At 39.2% G+C, this 20,115-nt stretch overlaps 1 protein-coding gene across 1 annotated transcript in view; it reads left to right on the top strand.

Annotated features, from left to right (window-relative positions):
- LOC133987599 (thymocyte selection-associated high mobility group box protein TOX-like) overlaps positions 1-19,748 on the top strand; it is a 79,553-nt gene extending 59,805 nt beyond the window's left edge. The window contains exons 4-8 of the mRNA XM_062427018.1: positions 10,394-10,624; positions 13,788-13,868; positions 15,788-16,186; positions 16,785-16,924; positions 18,023-19,748. Coding sequence (XP_062283002.1) covers positions 10,394-10,624; positions 13,788-13,868; positions 15,788-16,186; positions 16,785-16,924; positions 18,023-18,065 — 894 coding nt within the window. The 3' untranslated portion in view covers positions 18,066-19,748. The remainder of the gene's footprint in view (positions 1-10,393; positions 10,625-13,787; positions 13,869-15,787; positions 16,187-16,784; positions 16,925-18,022) is intronic.
- Positions 19,749-20,115: the final 367 nt, after the last annotated feature.

The following is a 20,115-nucleotide window of genomic DNA, read 5'->3' as shown; positions in this document are numbered from 1 at the left end:
ATACATCTGGAAAACAATATCTCATGTTATCACATTAGTTATGGGCCATTGATGCTCAAAAGGAGAATGTGATGACACACAAGAGGACAGTGAGATGAAGGGTTTGCAATAATCATAATTATTGTCAAAACAATTAGTTGCTTAATGTATTAGTCAATCAACAGAACATTAATCGGCAATTTGTTCATCGAGAAAAAAAACATTTTAAGCTTCTGAAATTAGATAATTTGCGTTTCTTATTGTATGATTGCAAATTAAAATCATTTTATCGGCATTTTTTATTATTTTATGACATTTTGTAGAGTAGATGAGTAATTGATTTATTTGAAAAATTGTCGAATGAAGAAACTTTAGTTTTTAGCCCTTAATATATTACAATAAATTATTTATGTGCGTGTTCTGACCTCAAACCTTTCTGGCTTGCCCAGTGAGGAAGGGTTGAAAAGCAGAAAAGAAAAAACTGCCACCGCGCTGCACCTAACAGAGTGGTGACTTACTAAATGTGTTTACATTTACCACGCTGGTTTTTGAAAAAGCCCAGCACCCTTACACCCCGTAAGTGGGAGAATCCTGTACTGCCCACTTAAAAGGGGGCCTTGGCTGCTTCCTTTGAGGGATCAGCGTGGTGGCTCGTCCTCCTCGCCACCACCGCAACGCTAATTAGGCCCACCACAAAGTCAGCCTGTGGGGATAATGTCCCATTATTAGAGTCATTTGTTTCAATTAACCGCTCTGTGATTCTACAATAGCATGAAGCAGCCCAGCGCAAAGAAGCCATTACTCTCGCCCAAGGAACCACTGAGGTTTGGGACAAGAGTGTTTTTAGGAACGTGACGGATACCTGGTGCTCAACATGCTACCCAGTCACTGCTGAGTTGTTTCAGCACTGACGTAGAGCAAAAAACTCCTTATTCATACTGTATCCTCTCTAGAGTGTTTAATGGCAATAATAAGATATTAAAATATGTTTACTTGCTTTTCTGAAATTTTCTTGTGCACATCACGGAGAGAAGATTAGTACAAGGGATTGTTGACTGGAGCATGGACAACTGAGAACTTGTAGGCTGTTCTTTTGCCCCTTTTAAATGCAGAGAGGATTGTGGTTGACTGAATTACTATTTTGCTACTGTATACTTACTCTGGTCTACTCATTTTTAGACTGCAATCAGCTTGGTCTTTTTCTCTTTAGCTCATGCATTGCTCTTGTAAGTCTTAAATCCTCATTGTTAATAGAGGAAATCTTACTGTAACTATTTTCATCAATCAATGGATAAAGAAAGCAGATTGCTTTGACAGCAAATCCCCCTCCTCTATCCGGGACTTGCAAAATGACAATTAGCCCACCTATATGGTCAACAACAAGCGACCCTTAATAATAGCTGTTTGTACTGTTTGTGCACTTGCACACTGCCTGCTGTTGGTTGCAGCTGGAGGCTGAAAGAGCCTACTGGTTTCAGGTTGCATAAGGCATCAGTATGAGAGAGATTATGACTGTGATTTGTTGCATGATGTAAGAGAAATAACATCAAGAAATGGTGTTTGTTCATGTGACTTTGATGTCAGTCTTTAAGCAGTAAAAAACAGGTGAATCATGACCATCAATATTAACTTCTATTATTATTAGCTATTATTTCTTGAAATGTCACTCTTTCCTAATCATTTGCAAATTGTTTTTATCAGCTGTGCGCTTTATTAAAAACTACCTTAATGTTTTTGCACACTCACCAGCAACAGCACTTATCAATTCAAAATGCTACGGAATACAATATTTCAGAGCACTTTTCGGTCCTTTCAGCACTAGATAATGGAAACTTCGATTGATACCAAGAGGTTGCTGCCCCGTGATGCCTCTGTTGCCAGGCTCTCTCATTGGCTTTCTCCCCCCGCTGCGCAGATGTTTACAAAGAGACATCACCAGCTCACATTAAAGGGTTCAAGTTGTCCCCTCAGGCTGTTGCTATGGAAATAACCCTGCTATGGTCGCTCATTCATGTTTGATTAATTGTTTTTTCCTTTCTGTGTTGTTGCCTCCACAAAGACCTCATCATGGGAACATTTTATTTTGAAGACAAACAATAGCAAAAGATGCATATGTCCAAATCCATTTTATTTGGGCTTTAAGATATGCTCTCTTTCAGCTTTGTGGACATATTGTAGATGTTCTAAAGTGACAAAAAAAATTCAATGTTAATAAAGTCTTGCCCATGAAGCCATGTAATCACAAAGACAATGTTTTATTTCGTTTCCAAGACCTACCTGGACTGAAGATAAGCATTTTGCCTTTTTCCCCTCCTAAACTGCACTGTGTAGTGCTGAGCTACAGCAACCCACTGGGGCCAATTAGGATGCCAGCAGAGCCAGGAAGTGTATAGCAGATGCTTTTGCCACTATTTATTAAAATCCAATCTGCGGGGGCCCCTCCAACAGCTTGTTAAACTACCGTTAATCTAATTAGCTCTCACTTGCCACTGTTTTCACCACATTACCAAATACAAGGGCCTCGACTTTGCAATTTAGGCTGATTAAGTAGGTCCAGCGCTGTTGGGCAAAGCTTGTAGGGAGGAGCTCCTCAGAACTGTCAGTCATTTTCCAGAGTCAGATATATCATACAGACTACCTCTGCTTTAAATTGTTGAATTAAAATATCTGTAATGGGAATATTGGTTGAAATCAAATCCACATTGCTAGCTTAGTAGTGCAAGCCTGCATGTCTGAAAACACTAACAAAGTATTCCACATCATAAAGACATTGTATATTTGTAATGGCACGGTACCAGAAATGGATACAAATTCCATAATGGGCTCTTTATGGATCAGGTCTATACGATTCCTACTGATGTCCTTTCATGTTTTTTAGATCACAACCATGAATCTGCACTTCCGGTTCATTATTGTTTGGGCTGGGCTGTATTTTTATTTGATGAGTGCTGCTTTCTGGACGGATGCCTGGTTCTACTCAGAGATCAGTGCGGTGGCTTTGACATGCAGTCCTGTTCATTGCTTACAGATGGGCAGTCTAACATGGAGTTGTAATAGCTTCCATATGAGGAACGCATGGTATATTTTTTAAGACATATTTTAACCTATCAAGCCTTCACGGTGAACTAGATGATGGGAATATACACAGACAAGACTAACATAAGGGTGATTGTAAAATAATTGACAGTTTGTGTACAATATGAAACATTTATGGAGATTTATAGCTCAAGTTGACTCTCACCTGCATCACAATCATCTCGTATTCCATTTATGGTATCTACTCGTAGTCTTAGTTTAGAGAAGGTTGACTCATTCAGATAACAAACAGCTTTGTTTAAAGTATCATCTTGCCTGCCAACATTTATGTTAGGCAGCAACTTTGACAGTATAACATGCAGGTGCACTTTGAAATGCTAGTTGAAACCAATATCTAAATAACAACGAAATGCTTGTAATAAAAAACAAAATGTAATCTCCTACCTTAATTCCAGAAATTTAGACTTGCTGACCTAGTACTCAAAATACACTAAAGCATTTATTGTCCTCCACTCCAAAATAATCTGATTTTACTGTAGAAGTGGAGAAGATTGACATAATGGTCAAATACATAATACTGTCTAAGAGAGGTTAAAAAAATAAAAATAAGAATAAATACAGGATAGTATTATTTATCATAACTTTGTGAACCATAAGGATGCAGCTAACAACTGGATGAATGTTTTCACATTTTTAAACCAGTTGACTTTGTAGCCACACATGAAAGACGTGTGCCACAATCACTGATATTTTCGTTGCACTACGCAACCTTCAGGAACCCACTTTTTCCTTAAGGCGGCAAGTTACAGCTGGTGGTGAAAATTGCAGAAAAATTATATATGGCATGTAGAAATTACATTATTCTCACTGCTGCTGCTCTAACCATGGCCATTTATCTATTTATAAACCCACAAAGGCTTAGAGTCTATAACAGCTGCACTAAGCTGTGCTGCACTCCAGTATGCTGGTGTGTAGAGGTCCGTGCTTGTACTGTTAAATAAAAAATAGATGAATATACAGTTTATCAACTTATCATTTTACCACCTGAACACAATGTGCCTTAGTTTATACTTTGAGCCTTGATCCTTTTGTCAGGGTTGGCGTCACTTTTTAAAAGTGGTGGATGGGATGAGACTGATGTTATTGCTATGTTGATCTTTTAAATCTGTTATAATCAATGTTATAATTTATGTTATTAATGGATGACTACTTGTACGTAAAAAGGGTCGTTCATACTGACAAGCCCACCATTTTTCAGTTCCCCTCAGATCTAAGGAGCGTAGCACTAAATAGCTTTCTGACCCCGCAACTTAAATGTTCTGGTTCACTCTCACTGCTCTCATCAGCAATGTTTTAAGCAACAGGCAGCTGTTTGCAGCTAAAATGATCTTAAAACCCCACTGTATGCTACCTGCTCAACACCAAATGTCCGACAAACAAAGTTAGAAACTAGCTGGTGAACAAATTGGAGCATTTGGCAGTCAAGAGCTGAAGGGGTAAAAACAGATGAGTGGATGTTGGATTTACAATTATCAGGCTGACACAAACACAACTTTAAATGAATGATAATTTTGTTCCACATCTGCTGGATGTGGAAAAAGGTTCATTCAATTCTGGAAATGTTTAAGGGCATTTATTGGGCTAAATAAATGGCTCTTAACACAACATTTCATTCTTAACACAACATTTAGGCAATGAAGCACCAAGAAAGCCCATTCTAAATGTGTTCTTGTTATAGAAAAGTCCCCCAGTTAAAATTACTTTTACTAGCTTTTTTTCCCCCCAGTAGGTCCTTGGTCAAAGATTATTCCACTATTAATCTTTGATTGATGTTCTTGAAACGCTGCTTTAAAGAGGCTCCTCTGCATCACACCCAGCTGCTGAGTAGTGCTTGTTCTTTATCTCATTCTTCAGGCCAGTGTACATTTAGAGGATTTTCCCTGCAAATAATAGTATATGAAACTGGTTTATCATGTATTTTGTGCTGACACTAACTACATAATGCAAACTGTATTACACACTGAAGGCCAATGCCATGAGTATTTTTCACATTATACATTATTGTTTGGAACATTATGTATACACTTTGGATATAGAGGGCATTTGGATTTGATTCAGTGTTGTTTTCAGTTTCTGCATCATACTTTGGTGTAATGGCCATCACAGTAAAGAGAGAGTGTATCTGTGCATCACCTCTTAGTACTTCTGTTTGTTTTTATGGCCTTTTGCAATCAATACACCGTGCAGCACTCTCCACTCTGCTGCTCAGTGTATATGATGATGATGATGGTGCATATATTCAGGAGGCTGTGATTGGCCAAACACTTTTATACTCTCCCACACTATTACCCGGTTTTATTGTCTAATTTTCATGTCTCTTAAACTCTGTCAGTCTCCATGTCTGAGTCTGTCCTTCTTTTTGTTATCAACCCTCACTCCGCCTCTCCTCCTCCTTTTATCTGTTCGCTTTACATCAACTCTTTCTCTCTATTTTCCTTTGCTTCTCGCTCTCTTCACTCGTTCTCTCACTGTCCTTCACTTCCTCATTCTCCTTTCCCCTCTCCCTCTCTCCCTCTCTCTCTCTCTCTCTCTCTCTCTCTCTCTCTCTCTTTCTCTCTGCTGTTTTGATAGTGACGCAGTTATCAGGCTGTCAATTCTAATCTTGTCTTGCCAATGCAGTGCTGTCCATTCAGAATTACAGCTACCCCCCTCCTCCCTATCTCTCTCCCCACATTATCCACCACCCCTTCCCGCTCTCTTTCTCTCTCTCTCTCTCTCTCTCTCTCTCTCTCTCTCTCTCTCTCTCTCTCTCTCTCTCTCTCTCTCTCTCTCTCTCTCTCTCTCTCTCTCTCTCTCTCTCTCTCTCTCTCAGACAACAGAAACGCTGATGGGATGAGCAAGCTAAGGCTGACACCATAGTTCAATCTTCCACCAGTAAACTAGAAAGCTGTGTACAAAATATATTTAGACTCCGCTAGACTTTACAGGACATGATGGTGTCTTACCTAGCAACAGCCATCTGCTGTTTTTGTCATCTACATTGTGGTTTTAAAAATATAGCTGAAGTGAAAATGCTTTTGTTTTTAAAGAGCAGTCTCAGGCTGCGCGGTAAATGGGCTGTTTGACCTCTTGTTTGGAGAAAATCTGTTTCTAAAAAGTTGAAAAAGTTATTTTTATTTCTTCTGGTCTCATCATAGTGGATATTAAAACCAAATACTTTTTGATACAGACTGAAATGTATACCAAAATCTGTCATCAAATGACATCTCAAGAAGTTGTTTTTTTTAATGATACCCTATATACCCTGTCAATAATCATCAAACAAATTCTGTGGTATTGGTTATCCATCTCCACAGATGATAACCTACCAAGAAATGTTGAATGTAAGAACATTAAGATGTTTAATTGTGTTATCACATTACACCTGATAATGCTTTATTATTGCTGCTTTTTACCCAAATTACCCCTGTGATTTGGCTTGCAAGCTATAATTAAAGTGGAACAGGATGAACAGGAGATGACAATGCTCAAAAGCAGACCTTTGCACATTCTCACTGCAGTTTACATTAGTGTTGTGACTGCACACCACCTCTGTTTTCCAGCATTGTCATTTGACACTCAGAATTGTATTTATAATGGTAAATATTATTTATTCAATGCGAGCTGTCCCTCAGTGACTTGAAAGCAAAAGGGACACTTCCAGATGTATGTTCCTGGGGAAAATGTGTGATTGTGAGTTACTGTAATAAATAAACGTATTAAACATATAATAAACCTCCATCTGCAAGGAAGGGTTGTTTTTTTGGGAAATTGGACATTTCAAATTAGGAGAAAATAGCTTTAAACAATTTAGCTTGCAATCTGTTCTTTGGAGAGTATATCTTCCTGATTCAAGTGGGTAAGTGGCCAATTGTAGACAAAAATGCCACCATATCATGTCAAGATGTCTCCTACAGTGGGGCAGCACAGGAGATAAATGTCCAACAATCTAAAATATGAATGGTAAACATCAGGATCCAGTGTCAGCACATCAGAATCAAAGAGCTACTTTATAGACTCACCATTTTGCATCAACAGTCACAGGGGGAGAAAAATCCATCGTAGAAGAGGACTAGATACCAATCTCTCCTCTGACAGTATCAGAAAATAGACCAGAATGCAGTGCAGCCACACGATTTTGCATTATGAATAAGGGATGTGACTCTCTCTTTTTCCTCAACTGACAACAACAGCTGTCATAATCATTACTGTTCTCTTCACCTGCATGGGAAAACCGAGGAAAATAAACTTGATACAGTGTAGTGGATATTTGTTTATCCACTATCAATAATTTGTGAAGCTATCAAATGAACCCTGTGTGATGAACATTTGTTGATAAGGAAAAGAGGAAGACAGAAAAGCAACGTCTGAGTAATTTTATCCACATGATAGCTGATATTTGATATCTAATACAAATGTAATTCTTGTCACGTAAACCACAAGGCAACTGCAAAAAATCCCCTCCTACAAACTGGTAAAAAAAATGATTCATGAGAAATGTACATTATGAAACTGTGTAAGAAAAAAATGACTTGATCAGGCAGCTGACCTTAAAACTTTAAGTTCATGAAACAAGATTATTTGTCTTTTAATTAGTCAAAGTTAATAGTAGCGGGTCATGTTTTATTTATTTTACTATTTTTCGTCATCATTCATTTTTCATCTATAGTCTTTTCAGTCTTGTATTGGTATTTCTGTCAGCCTCCTATAAGTTCACAAACATGAATCGTACTTTAAGAGAGGAAAATAATGAAAGAATATGCCCCTTGTTCTCCTGCTTGATTGCATGTTGCTGCGAGTGGTTGTTTGCCATCACTCTCTCCACTACATGAATACATGTGAAATTTCCTGGAGATTATTTAGCCTTCTGTTTTTTTTTCTATTTTGTCATTCCATTAGCTCTACCTTCAGTTTATTCTATTTTCACTTCAAAGGCTTGGGTGGAACAGATGTCATTTCAAATGCCTGTCTTCTGCCTCATTGCCTAAAAGTGAAGGATGATTATTTTTTAATGAAACCAGGCATCCTCGCACAAAAAAAAAGTATATTACCTGTAAGCTGTGAAATAGACAAGCAATACTTTCACATCACCCTAAATGGGAACACCCATTCATTTCCACACACCACAAAAGCCATTTTGAAGTTGTTGTTTTTTTTGGTTTTTTTAGCTGCCAAATGTGCTCCTGGACCTTGAATTTTGATTAGTTAATTTCATGCTGTGTGAAATACAGTATGTTGTTTGGCTGTGAATGCTTTGCTGAAACAATGGGATTTTCAAAGGCAGTTATTTTCTGTTTTCAAATTGACAGTTAAAGGAGAGAACATGGCTGTTGCTTAATCCATTGATAAGTATGCATTAGATGGATGTGAATGTCTTTAAATGTCCTCAAGTTGCTGTTTGATACTTGCGCAGGGACAAATCTTTTTCATGGTTTGTTTTCCTCCCTGCTGCGTTTTAACACTGAAACCCAGGATCAGAGGATTATAAAAGAGAATATTCAAAGCTGTTCAAAATGTCTAAAATGCAACCTGATGAAATAGGAACGTGGCCTTAAAGATGGTCTCTCTTTGCCAAAAAAGGAGTTCACTTTCACTTCACTGAAAGACCCTAACAGCATTTCAGTAACTCTCCATAACCCCTCAACCATAAATTTAACATAATAACAATGCTGATCATTATATATTCAGTATGTCATTATATTTTCTATTATATGGATGGGAAATTGGATTGTTTTTCCTGCCTTTATAGCAACCAAGAAATCAGGTTAACTGATGTTCCACTGATACTAATGGCAACATCAAGCCGTCACTTCTTCCTCGCCATCCTCCCTCAGCCACATCTCTTGTTCCTTATCTTCCTCTCTTTCTCTCTCTCTCTCACTCCGCACCCTTCCTCTCCCACTTTCTCTCATGCTTGATGTGTTCTCTCCTCAGCAAAGAACGCAATTTCCATATAGAATCACAACCAGGATCAGGTGACCTGGATTTGACTCCCCGTCAAAGCCTTGCATGGAAAATGAAAATGTATTCATGTGTATTGGATCTAGTACATAACACAGATGTGATTCTTCCCTGCTGAAAATGTAGTGAGATTGCAGTGTGCTATTGTTGACAAACCAACCGGGTACATCCTTCAAATATATAGATTTAATAATTTGTTATTGTTTTCTCAAAAAGTAGAATCTACATGAAAGAGAAAAATAAAGATTGGACTATTGAGATAACTTCTGAAAATATCCATGAATCTGGCTATTAAACGGTGCAGTATGTAGAATTTAGTGGCATCTAGCAGAATGGACGTGGCAGAAATGTTATATTATGTTTAATTAGTGTATTATTACCTGAAATAAGAAATGTTATGTTTTTGTTATCTTAGAATGAGCCCTTTATATTTACATAGGGAGCAGGTCGTCTACAGTGAACTGGAGCAATAAACCAAACACTGGCTCTAAGAGAGCAATTTTTGGAATTTTCTTAATTTTCACAACCACCATAGGTTCTCCTATATGCTTTGAAGGGGAGGGCAAGGGGAGGTGTATTCAGTTGGTGACAATCCACAACCTCACAGCTAAATGCCACTCAATCCTACACAGTAGTCCTTTAAGAAGTGAGAAAGTAGTACCAATGTGAAACCAAGTGGAACTACTACCAATGATTTTTTATTGAGCCCTGGACTCTACACCATATCCCATCTTTAGTTAGTTTCTCCTGAACCACACCTCCCCTGCAACACCACAGATGCTAACCTGTCTCACTGGTGACCTGTTAGTCTTCATTAGGGATGGGATGATATACATTTTTATCATGATACAATTACATTTCTATTATGAGGACAATTGTGAATATCCTCACATCTGTGATTTTAAAAATAGCTCTCTAGCTTTTTGGCCAGTATAATCATGACATGAAATTTTAATATAACCCCATGTCTTCAATCACCCCTGTCCGTAAATTGATCTGTTTTCTCAGAACAAGCCTTGGCTGCTCTTTGCAGTACTCTACTGCTTTCTCTCACTCACTCGGCATTCTTTGAATCTTCTATTTGGCTATTTTATTGATGCTGACCGCATGTGCACAGTGGTAACCGCTGAGGGTTTATATTTAAAATATATATTGTATATACTTTTATAGTTAGTACATTGGTTTTTTTGAGAGTGTCATATTCAGTCAATGCATCATGTCCACAAATAAACTGCTGCATACCAAAAGACTCCTCAAGCTTCTGTCTGCAGCAAAATTTTTAAAAAAAAGTTATTTTCATCAACTGATTTATGACCGGCAATGTCTTTGTCTGCTTTTCTCGCCATCTCTCTCTCTCCATCGCTCTTTCTGCCTCCAGATAAATAGTGAGAAAAGGTCCTCAGCAGAAATGATGAAGCCCAAACCCAAACCCCAGAAGAAGAAGAAGAAGAAGGACCCCAACGAGCCACAGAAACCTGTGTCGGCCTACGCGCTCTTCTTCAGAGACACCCAGGCGGCCATCAAGGGCCAAAATCCCAACGCCACCTTTGGGGATGTCTCCAAGATTGTGGCCTCCATGTGGGACAGCCTAGGAGAGGAACAGAAGCAGGTACAAAATATGGACATCTGAAACAACTGAGTTGATAGGAAAACACACAGGACTCTTAACAAATGTAGTGAACACAAAAAACCTCTAATGGTAATGTCAGACATTTTTGTCTAGTAGTGTAATATGTAAACTTTCACATTATCTGTGCTTACACAGGCAGTGTTTGGCATCAAACTAAATGAGCAAACACACAAAGGAACAATTTATATGCACATACAGTGACACTAACATACACACGTTCATAATCTGGTCCCACCAGTAGATGGCATTTGTGCTGCAGCAGGCGAGGAGCCCTTCCTTGGCATTATGCGCTGTGTAATTACCAGAACATTGCTGTGAGATACAGCTCACCTTAATGAGCTAGTTCTTCTCTTTCTAAAGATAATCCATCCGTTTATCCCTACTCCCCTGACTCTCATTAAAATGATTTTCTTTCTAAATTTAATTCTAGCAAAGGGAAGGAGGGGAGGTGGAGAAGTGTTCTGTGCAACAGCAGCCATAAAACAGTCTGAGTTAACAAAGTTCGACATTTTACAGGCATGAAATGGTCAATATAGGAGAAATATAAACACACCTGGGGAAATTTCAGGAGTCTAGGACTGATATGTTATGCAGTGGGTAAATACAAGCATACCCACATGCTAGTGCACCCCTGCAAAAGCAAACAATCCTATATTTATACTCACACATAGGTACACACAAACCCCTCGTTGGTGCTCTACTTGTTTACAACTGTCACATTGAGTTTTTCCAGCAGTAGGCTACAGGGTCCATCAAAACTAAAAAGTGTTTTCCAAAAATATGAAGTGGGGAAAAAGGTGAAAATCATATTCTTTGCCAAAACAAAACTCCCACAAAGGTCTAGAACCAGGTATAGTCCACACTTCCTGTGTCTGTCAAGCCTCCATAGCTGATGCCTCCACACTATGCATCTTCATTGGCCCTCTGACAAGCAGGGATGTTTGAAGTTCTCATTTCCACTCTCTTTATTTATATCTCTCGCCTGCTATTTTGATCCTGCCTAGAATACAGAATTAGTGCCCCCCCCCCCCCCCTTATCGTCTCGTCCTTGGATGTAGCTGAAGGGCATCTTGACTATCCAGGAAGAGCAGTCTATTGTTTTTGTTGCTATTTAACGTCATCTTCAGCTCAGCACTAATAGGTAGGAAATGCTAATGATGAAGAAGTTATAGGAGGTCGTTTTGTTTTGCCTTGTGGGTATTGAGCTCCAAAAGAAACCATGACTGTTAGCTTCTGCTGCTATTAGCAATCCTCTTGGGATGAGTAAAGTTTATTTTTAAGAAAGGATGCTGCATTAAGACAATGTTCTAGTTCATGCTGTGTTTTTAAAAGCACTACTGTAGATTTTCCATTTTTTGTGCAGAGCGCCAGTGATATAGGATGCATACAGGGGTTCCCTTAACATTATAATAGGCTACAGATGTTTTGGTGCACGCCAACCTTCACAATATGACTAGGTAACATAGCACAATGTATCAATGGACAGATAGTAAATGGAATGCCTTCCTATTCAGTAAACAGAATTTGAAATTCAGCAAAATAGGGCGATACGTCAACAGTAAATCAAGACAAAGCTTGGTAATAGTAATCGCGTTGAGTGGTGACTTTTTAGTCAAGTGCATTGTGGTTGCTTGTAGTGACGGCACCAAGAACACATTTAGGGTCCTTGTGAATTCCTTATTAATGTAATTTGCAAGTTTAATAAATATTCACATTTAGCTTGTGAATGAAACCGATGCCAAGTTAGTTTGAGTATGAATCTGTCAGTTCAACTGCCAACATGTTCATCTCATTGTGCACAAACTCCCAAACTTGAATCACTTCTGAAACAAAGTCATCCTGATATGTGATATTTTTGTTGTCCTTTTTTATGTCTTTATTTTGAAAAACAAATGCAGCTCGCCATTGAACTGGGTGAAAATTCTTACTGTTGCACAGTGCCGCCACGTTCAAACACGACTTAATGAAATACACAATTAAATGTTTTGGGGTTTTTTTTAAGCTTGTATCTCTTGAGGCCCAAGGCTAAGACCTAAAGCTCTCGTCAGCCCGTGCATTCAGCCATTCAGTATTGCTGGTATTGCATGTCTTGTGAGATTTGTAATTTTGTTTACTTATTATTTTATCAGTTATTCTTGATTTAATAAAAATGTTGCCTGTTTTATTTAGTTTGGATAATTTTATTTAGTTATTCATTGACTGCTCGAGCTTAGACAGCATTTAACATTTGAGAGGTTTGGCTTCTTTTACTTTATAAAAAGGAAACATTTTAGAAAAAGCATGTTTTTAAGTTATTAATAAAAGTATCATTCTGGTATCAGCATAAACAACAATAGTATTGAAAAAAAGTACAGTACAACACATAAGTACTTTAATTTCCCCACTAACAAAGACACTTCTTTTTCCTTTTTGTTTTGCATAATAGACATGATTCTGCCTGGAGCCCTTATAGATAATAGCTCTATTTACAGACACTCTGCTACATCCTACACAGACACATTAGACAAAAAAAATACCTTTGTGCATACACACACACACACACACACACATATACACAAACATCCATATGCACTCACAAACCCACAATCTTTATGCAAACAGCAGTTACTTGTATGACAACAGTGGTTCGTTCATCACTGTAACAATATGGAAGGCAGTTTCAAACAAAACTTGTAAGCGCAGGCAGGGTTCGCTATCCTAATGTGCGAAATGACAACAACCATTCTGGTGTATCACTAATGTCAGTGTGCTGATAGGAGTGTTATTGTGGAGCTAAAAGCAGAGAGAGAGAGAAGTTCCAGTTCATTTGTCTAGGTGGATTGGAATGGAAATGATGTGTTGCTACAATAGAGGGAGACACATTGAGATGAGGGAGTATTAGTGCTGTGATGAGGAAATAGAGGTGTTCTGTACCATTGGTTCTGATGGAAAGGGAAACATTAAGGACATGTGTGTGTGACTGTGCATGTGTGTGTTTGTGTGTGTGCAGGATGTGTTTAAGAAGTGTTAGAGTGAGATAAAAAAAAAAGCGTGTGTGTGTGTATTGAGAGACAGACGTGTGTGTGCACATTTATGAGCATGTCAACCTCTCCTCTCACCCGAAGCCTCTTGTTTTGATTTTTTTCCTTTTTTTTCTTCACAGGGTTACAAGAGGAAAACCGAGGCGGCCAAGAAAGAGTACCTGAAAGCCTTGGCCGCGTACCGAGCCAGTCTGGTTTCCAAGGTAACGCTTATGACACACAGGCCCTGGCTAAGACTGATGATGGATTGGATGGAAAATCCCTGCTAATGGGCTGGGCAGGGCTTCCTTGGGATGAGGTGGTGGTGGTGGAGGGGGGGCATCTAATGCAAAAAGAGCAGACCATATTTGGAACAATACCTGATTTCCATAGGGTACAGATGCTGGGGGGGTTGGGTGTTGTAGTTGGTATGGTGATATAGGGTTGGGGGAGGGTTCAGCCAATCAGAGCGCACAAGCATATGGCCATAACATCTATGAGGGATGGAGGACAGAAAATGATTGCTCTCACATGTGCTATACATGCGATCAGATTTAGCTCCAATTCATGTGTACCTGGAATATGCCAACCCTGAATTTATCTTCAAACAACGGACACCTGTGTCATGCATTAGATCATCGATTTGCTCCATCTCATCATCCACAACAGGAAGTATATCCAAATTAATGCAAGCAATCATTGGCTTTGCTGTTGTTTCCACCCCTGACACCTTCCCACTAATTCAAATCTATGACATCTTTTTTGCCCAGTGAATGATGGCGTCTTGTATACACCCGCATAGCAGCATGGGGAATAAGGAAAAGCTAGGAGGGCTGTGGATTGCATTGTTTAGTGCCGTCTTGTATTAACAACACACAATGTAGTGTGGGGAAGATTCCTTTTGTCATTCCATTTGTTCTGCAAGCAAACAGCCTCATTTCTCTGCCTGGGGTCTGCGTATATATATGTGTGTGTGTGTGTGTGTGTGTGTGTGTGTGTGTGTGTGTGTGTGTGTGTGTGTGTGTGTGTGTGTGTGTGCGTGTGTGTGTGTGTGTGTGTGTGTGTGCGCCCCTCTCCTTTTCCCATCTATCTGTCAAGGTGTCTATTGATCATTACCTCAGCCCCAGCTCTATTCATACAAATGGGCTCCATTACCTTCTAATCAACACTGATGGCTGGAGATGAGCAATCTGACAGCTCATCATAGGGGCCTGGAGAGGTCTGGGCGGGGCGGGGCGGGGGTGGAGGTGGGGTATTTTGTGGGTGCTGCACCTGCCCAGATTGATACTGTCCAGAGTGAAAAAGGTCAAGTGTGGGTGATTTTGGTGTTTGGTGGAGTTTGGTATGTTGTGGCATTTTTTCCTTTAAAGCATTGCAGCAACCTTTTCAGCCTCAACTCTGTTTCCCCATTTGTCAGCCAGACTACACAAGTGTGTGTGAAATGGTGCAAAATAAATAGTGAAAGCTGTCAGGCTGAAGATTGACAGAAAATTAAATATATATGCAGTTTCATTACACACTAGGGATAAATATAATGAAAATGGTTTGCTGTTGGGATCTTTGAGTGTCAACTGTTCAGTTAAAACTGCATTGGATAGCTGTGCACCAGTCGGGTGAAGACAAACAGCCCTGTAGTAAAGCTTCTGACAGAAATTTGGACAGAATCAAGCAGTACAGCTGAGGACAGTGTAGGAAAAGTATAGAGGGAAATTCTAGTATTGCTGAACGTGGGTGTTAATCTCATTTATTTGTCTTTTATGACTATTCATCATGATAACATCTGCTGTAAAGATTTTGAAAATGCAGATATCTGGAAATTCCTGTACTGTAACTGTTGTAGCAAACAGCCACTTCTTGGTCAATTTACGGTCTGATATATATTTCTACATAATAAGACTGGCCAAGATTGAGTCAAACTGATAAATAACGGAATTTCCCTTTAAGATACAGGTTAAAAGCCTGAAGTTGTGTTGAAGTGTAATGGATGCTGCTATTAAAAATGAGAGAGGAAATGTGTCATGATCACACCTTGATAAATGATGATTAATGAGTTATTTTGATGTGTTGAGGGCTTCCGACCAGATTACATGTCATTAAGTCAGTGATTGTTATCTTACTAAAATGATGTATTTTTCATCCACAGACATATAATGACACTGAACCAAAAAGTGCCCAGCAGACCAGCCAGCCCTCCCACATGCTGCCCCCAAAGCAGCCCCTGTACAGCGTGCCCCCCCAGCCCTCCTCACCCTACCTGGGCCCGCCGGGTTCCTTCCCACTGTCAGACCTCCAGAGCTATGCCGGGCCACCCCGCCACACCCTGGCCCAGACCCTCAGCCAATCCCAGATGCTGCCACCCAGCATGAGTGCCTCTCCCCCAGCTCCCTTCCAGATCAGCCCACCTCTGCACCCCCACGCCCAACTCTCCCTGCACCAGAGCTCCCTGCTCAACCAGCCAATCCGCATGCAGCAGTCGCAGCCAATCATCTCACACCAAATGGGGCTCCAGGCGCCTCTGCATTCCCCTCCTCTCAGCCAACAGGTTGGTCTTTCCATTATTAAAATATAGCAAACATGCTCCTTCTGCAAGTGATGAAATACAAACACCTGTTAAAGCCCCTCATATAATCAACGTATGCAAAATGTACAAAGTTACAAAAGTACAAAAAATAATATTTATCATATATATATATATATATGACAGTGATTTGAGAGTTTGAAAAAAGGTTTTAAATATTTCTTTTTACTTCATATATTCTCAAATCACTGTCTCTGTAAAGTAAAAGAGGTCTCAGTCACATTTTTGGCAATTAAAGGAAGAAGAGCAAAGGAGATTTGGAGAAGATTTAACAAAAAAAAAAAAAAAAACATTTCATGTTTTAGCCATTAAGTGTCTAACCAGCAATTTTGGTTATACACTATAATGTCTCCGATCCAGCAGGAGGGTGTCAGGTTGGTGCAAGCTCGGCATGATTTTGAGACCAGTTTTAAACATGCAATGAGTGATGAGAGAGGAAAAAGTGTTATTCCTTGTCCACACAGACAACATTTGCATGTAAACAGTATCATGGCTCAGCAAACTCTAATGACTGCCCATCGCAAAGCAAGGACGATCTAACCTCTCCACATCCTCTCCACAGGGATTCTCCCATATTCAGGCTGATTACCAGAACAGTGTCGGGGGCTCACAGTCTCCAGGGGCTCCCAACCCAGTGCATGGCCAGAACCCTGACTGGGATAGCGAGTACTGCAACAGGGACTGTGGACCCAACCACTGCGGGTGAGCCCATCATACCAGTCTATATAAATATTGTGTTATGTTAGTAGGGAATTTTGTATGAAAAACACAAGAAGAAATCACATGGAATCACATCAAAGTAGCCACCAAAAGACATTTTTTGACCCTCTATAAATGCAATCAGGGATATTTGATTGGTGAGAATATTAAGTGGTTGTCTTACAGTTACTCATTTTCCAAATGAGTTGCTCTAAACCACTTCACTTTCGCACTTAGAGACTCAGATAGCATTAATCATAAACTGTGATTTCCCTGCTAAAGCAATGCATCTCCTTGAAATTGAAATGAGTAATGCAGCAGTAGAACAATGCTATTACCGGGCCTGGAAAAACTGTGACATCCAATTAAGTTTCCCTGTGTTTCGCTCGGTACACGTTGCCTTATTGAATCAAGCTATTCAAGCAGGTACAAGAGGAATGTAGTATTGTCTCACACCTGAAACCTGGTGTTGCTATTCCAAGATGCAGCGGAGCTGGAAATCAGTATCTTCTGTATTTAGAGCTGATTCATCTGTATGTCAAACGGGATCATGCCTGGGTCAAATCATGTTTTACGCTCTTTGAAGTAGATTGAGTCTTTGCTTAAACCTTCTCCCTCAGTGTGAGATCACTGTAGTTGAGAGTTTTGGAGGGCAATGAATTGGTTCCTGTGTGTCTGTAAAGATAAGTGGAGAACAGACTCTGTATTTGACATTTCAAGTGCCTGCAAATTTTGACTTCTTCATTCCTCTTAATGCTGAGTGATGTCTGTTGTTTGTCGACAGCTTTCATGTTTGTTTTGGAACTGCTTTCTCAGCCAGCCTGCTTTCCTTGAAACAGATTTTCTAATCTTGAAGTGATTTCCTAGTGAAATAAAGGATGAACATACAGTTAATACATATAGTCAAGTCAAATCAATTTTATTTGACTATGGACCAAAATTACAAATCACAAATTTGCCTCAGGGGCCTTACAATCTGTACCGCAATACAACATCATCATCTGTCCTTAGACTCTGATGCAAATAAGTAGTCAGAACATCATTGTATTTACATGTATCCATACATCCAGACATATATTAATACGGTTTCTTCTCCCTCAGCAGTGGCATGGGAGCTCGGGACAAGCCTCTCTACCTCACTTGAAGTTGAAAGACCTCCAAATGTCAGACTCCAGGGAGATTTCCAACATAACAACGTCATCGATATATCTGCTTCTACACCATTTTGTTTTTCTTTTCTTTATCTGAAGGATTTTGAAAATCCCAAAGACTGCTACAGTAACTTCACCTGTTTGCCAAGCACTTAGATCGGCCAGAAGCCTGAGGCACTTCTCTTGCTTTTTTTTCTTTCCTTATCAGTGAACTTTCAATTTTTTCGCGGGGGCAGTGAGCTTTAAGCTCATGCCAACATACTGGAAATGAAGACCAAAAAAAAAAAGTCTTCTCATTTTGTTTTGAATTCTTTAAAGATGCTTTCTCTTCTCTTCACTCCATTACTGTGTGTTTGCCATGGACTGCCCTCATTGGGGAGATGAAATGCTCTAAGCATACTCAAAGCGTAGGGTCTTGGGTAGAAAAGCTAATGCAGGAAACTAGAATATAGTCACCTCAGCAGGGGTGGGTGTACTTCAGGACAGACTGAACCACCCTGGCTGAGTATAAGCAAAGCATCATTTTAATGAAGATAGTCACAAACGCATAAGACATTTGTAAATCATCTTTGCCCCTAGTAAAGGACTTCCTCGTTTCCTTTATTTCTCACAGAGTGATTGTAAATATCACCAAAATGGATCCCTCTTATGTGTGTATTTAGCTGCAGTCCCTTGCTTTCTTTTATTTTAACATTCTTTTTGTTTGGTTTTGTGATTTTCGTGCAGGCAGATTCAGTGAGGGAATACACACACTAAAACTTGTGTTGAAACTGTGTTCACTGGTCTTGTTTCTCTCCAAACAAGAGAGAAATGCGGACTGAAAAAGCGCTCCATTTCCTCCAGTGGTTCCTTTACTGGGGGAGCTCTGATAGAGGGTGTCACTCTCTCCACGTGGCCTCAGGACGTTACCGAATTGTAGAGGTCAATGATTGAAACCTCTCCTTTTAGCTCATCCTCCTCTTGGTCAGTAAGGACCGCCCCCCCCGAACCCCCCCACCTGTAACCCCACCCACCCGTAGTCCCGACACCACTTGTACAGGTGAATTTAAAAAAAAAAGTTGCTAAATGTGAAATGTTACTAAAGAAAAAAAACAGTGGGTTTTAAAGTTTTTGACTAGTTTTATTAGGTGTTTTAGAATTGTGTTGAACTCATCTTTATCATTTTTTGTGAAGAAAAAAAAATTCTTAAGATATTTTGTTTTTCACTGTAGCAGGATTTGCGTTCAGAGGAGCGGTCATGGGGGTAGATATTTTAATTTTGTGTATAAACCTGCCAAATGTACTTCTTTAATTTGTAAAGCCAGTGATGAGAGAACCCATTTTGTTTTGTTGAATATCATTTGTTTTACAATATGGTCATTCTATTTAATTTGGTTGCAGGTTTCACATCTATTTATGAATAATATGAAGTAACATTTTGGCTTTTTTTTCATCAGGGTGCATTATTATTATTATTATTATTATTATTATTATTATTATTATTATTATTATTATTATTATTATTATTATTATTATTATTATTATTATTATTATTCAAACAACATGATTATTAGAATAATAAATATTTTTTCAGAAATTGTTGTTGGTGCAATACCGCTGTACCAGCATTAGATTCATTTTGTGTCACAAATACTTCTTTTGTTTTCTTTTGTCTGTAATAAAATGTTTAAAGTGGAGACGTGCATGTTTGTACTTATTGGGATATCTGTTTGCTCTGAATCTCAACACATTCATTAGTAATCTGATGAGTATCGCCTGATAGCCTACAAGCATATCTTTGCATTTCCCCCTGCATGTGTCTGAGGCCAATTAGGAATATTATCTTTGATGTTGTAGAAGTTAATGTGACTTCTGCCAGTTTGGGTCATTAGGTGAGGAGGAGTTCACTCTTCCCAGTGTACCGTCATTCAAAGAACTCTAACCTTTTCATTTTTTTTCTTTTCTTTTACGTCAGACATAATCAATATAGCAAATCAAGCAACATTTGTCTGCCCGCTGGCTCTTTTTTGTTTTTTGGTTATAGGGTGTGATGATGAAACTCAA

This window comes from Scomber scombrus, chromosome 10 (genome assembly GCF_963691925.1).
Source record: "Scomber scombrus chromosome 10, fScoSco1.1, whole genome shotgun sequence".
Classification (NCBI taxonomy): Eukaryota; Metazoa; Chordata; class Actinopteri; order Scombriformes; family Scombridae; genus Scomber; species Scomber scombrus.
This window is presented reverse-complemented; position numbering and strand designations above follow the sequence as displayed.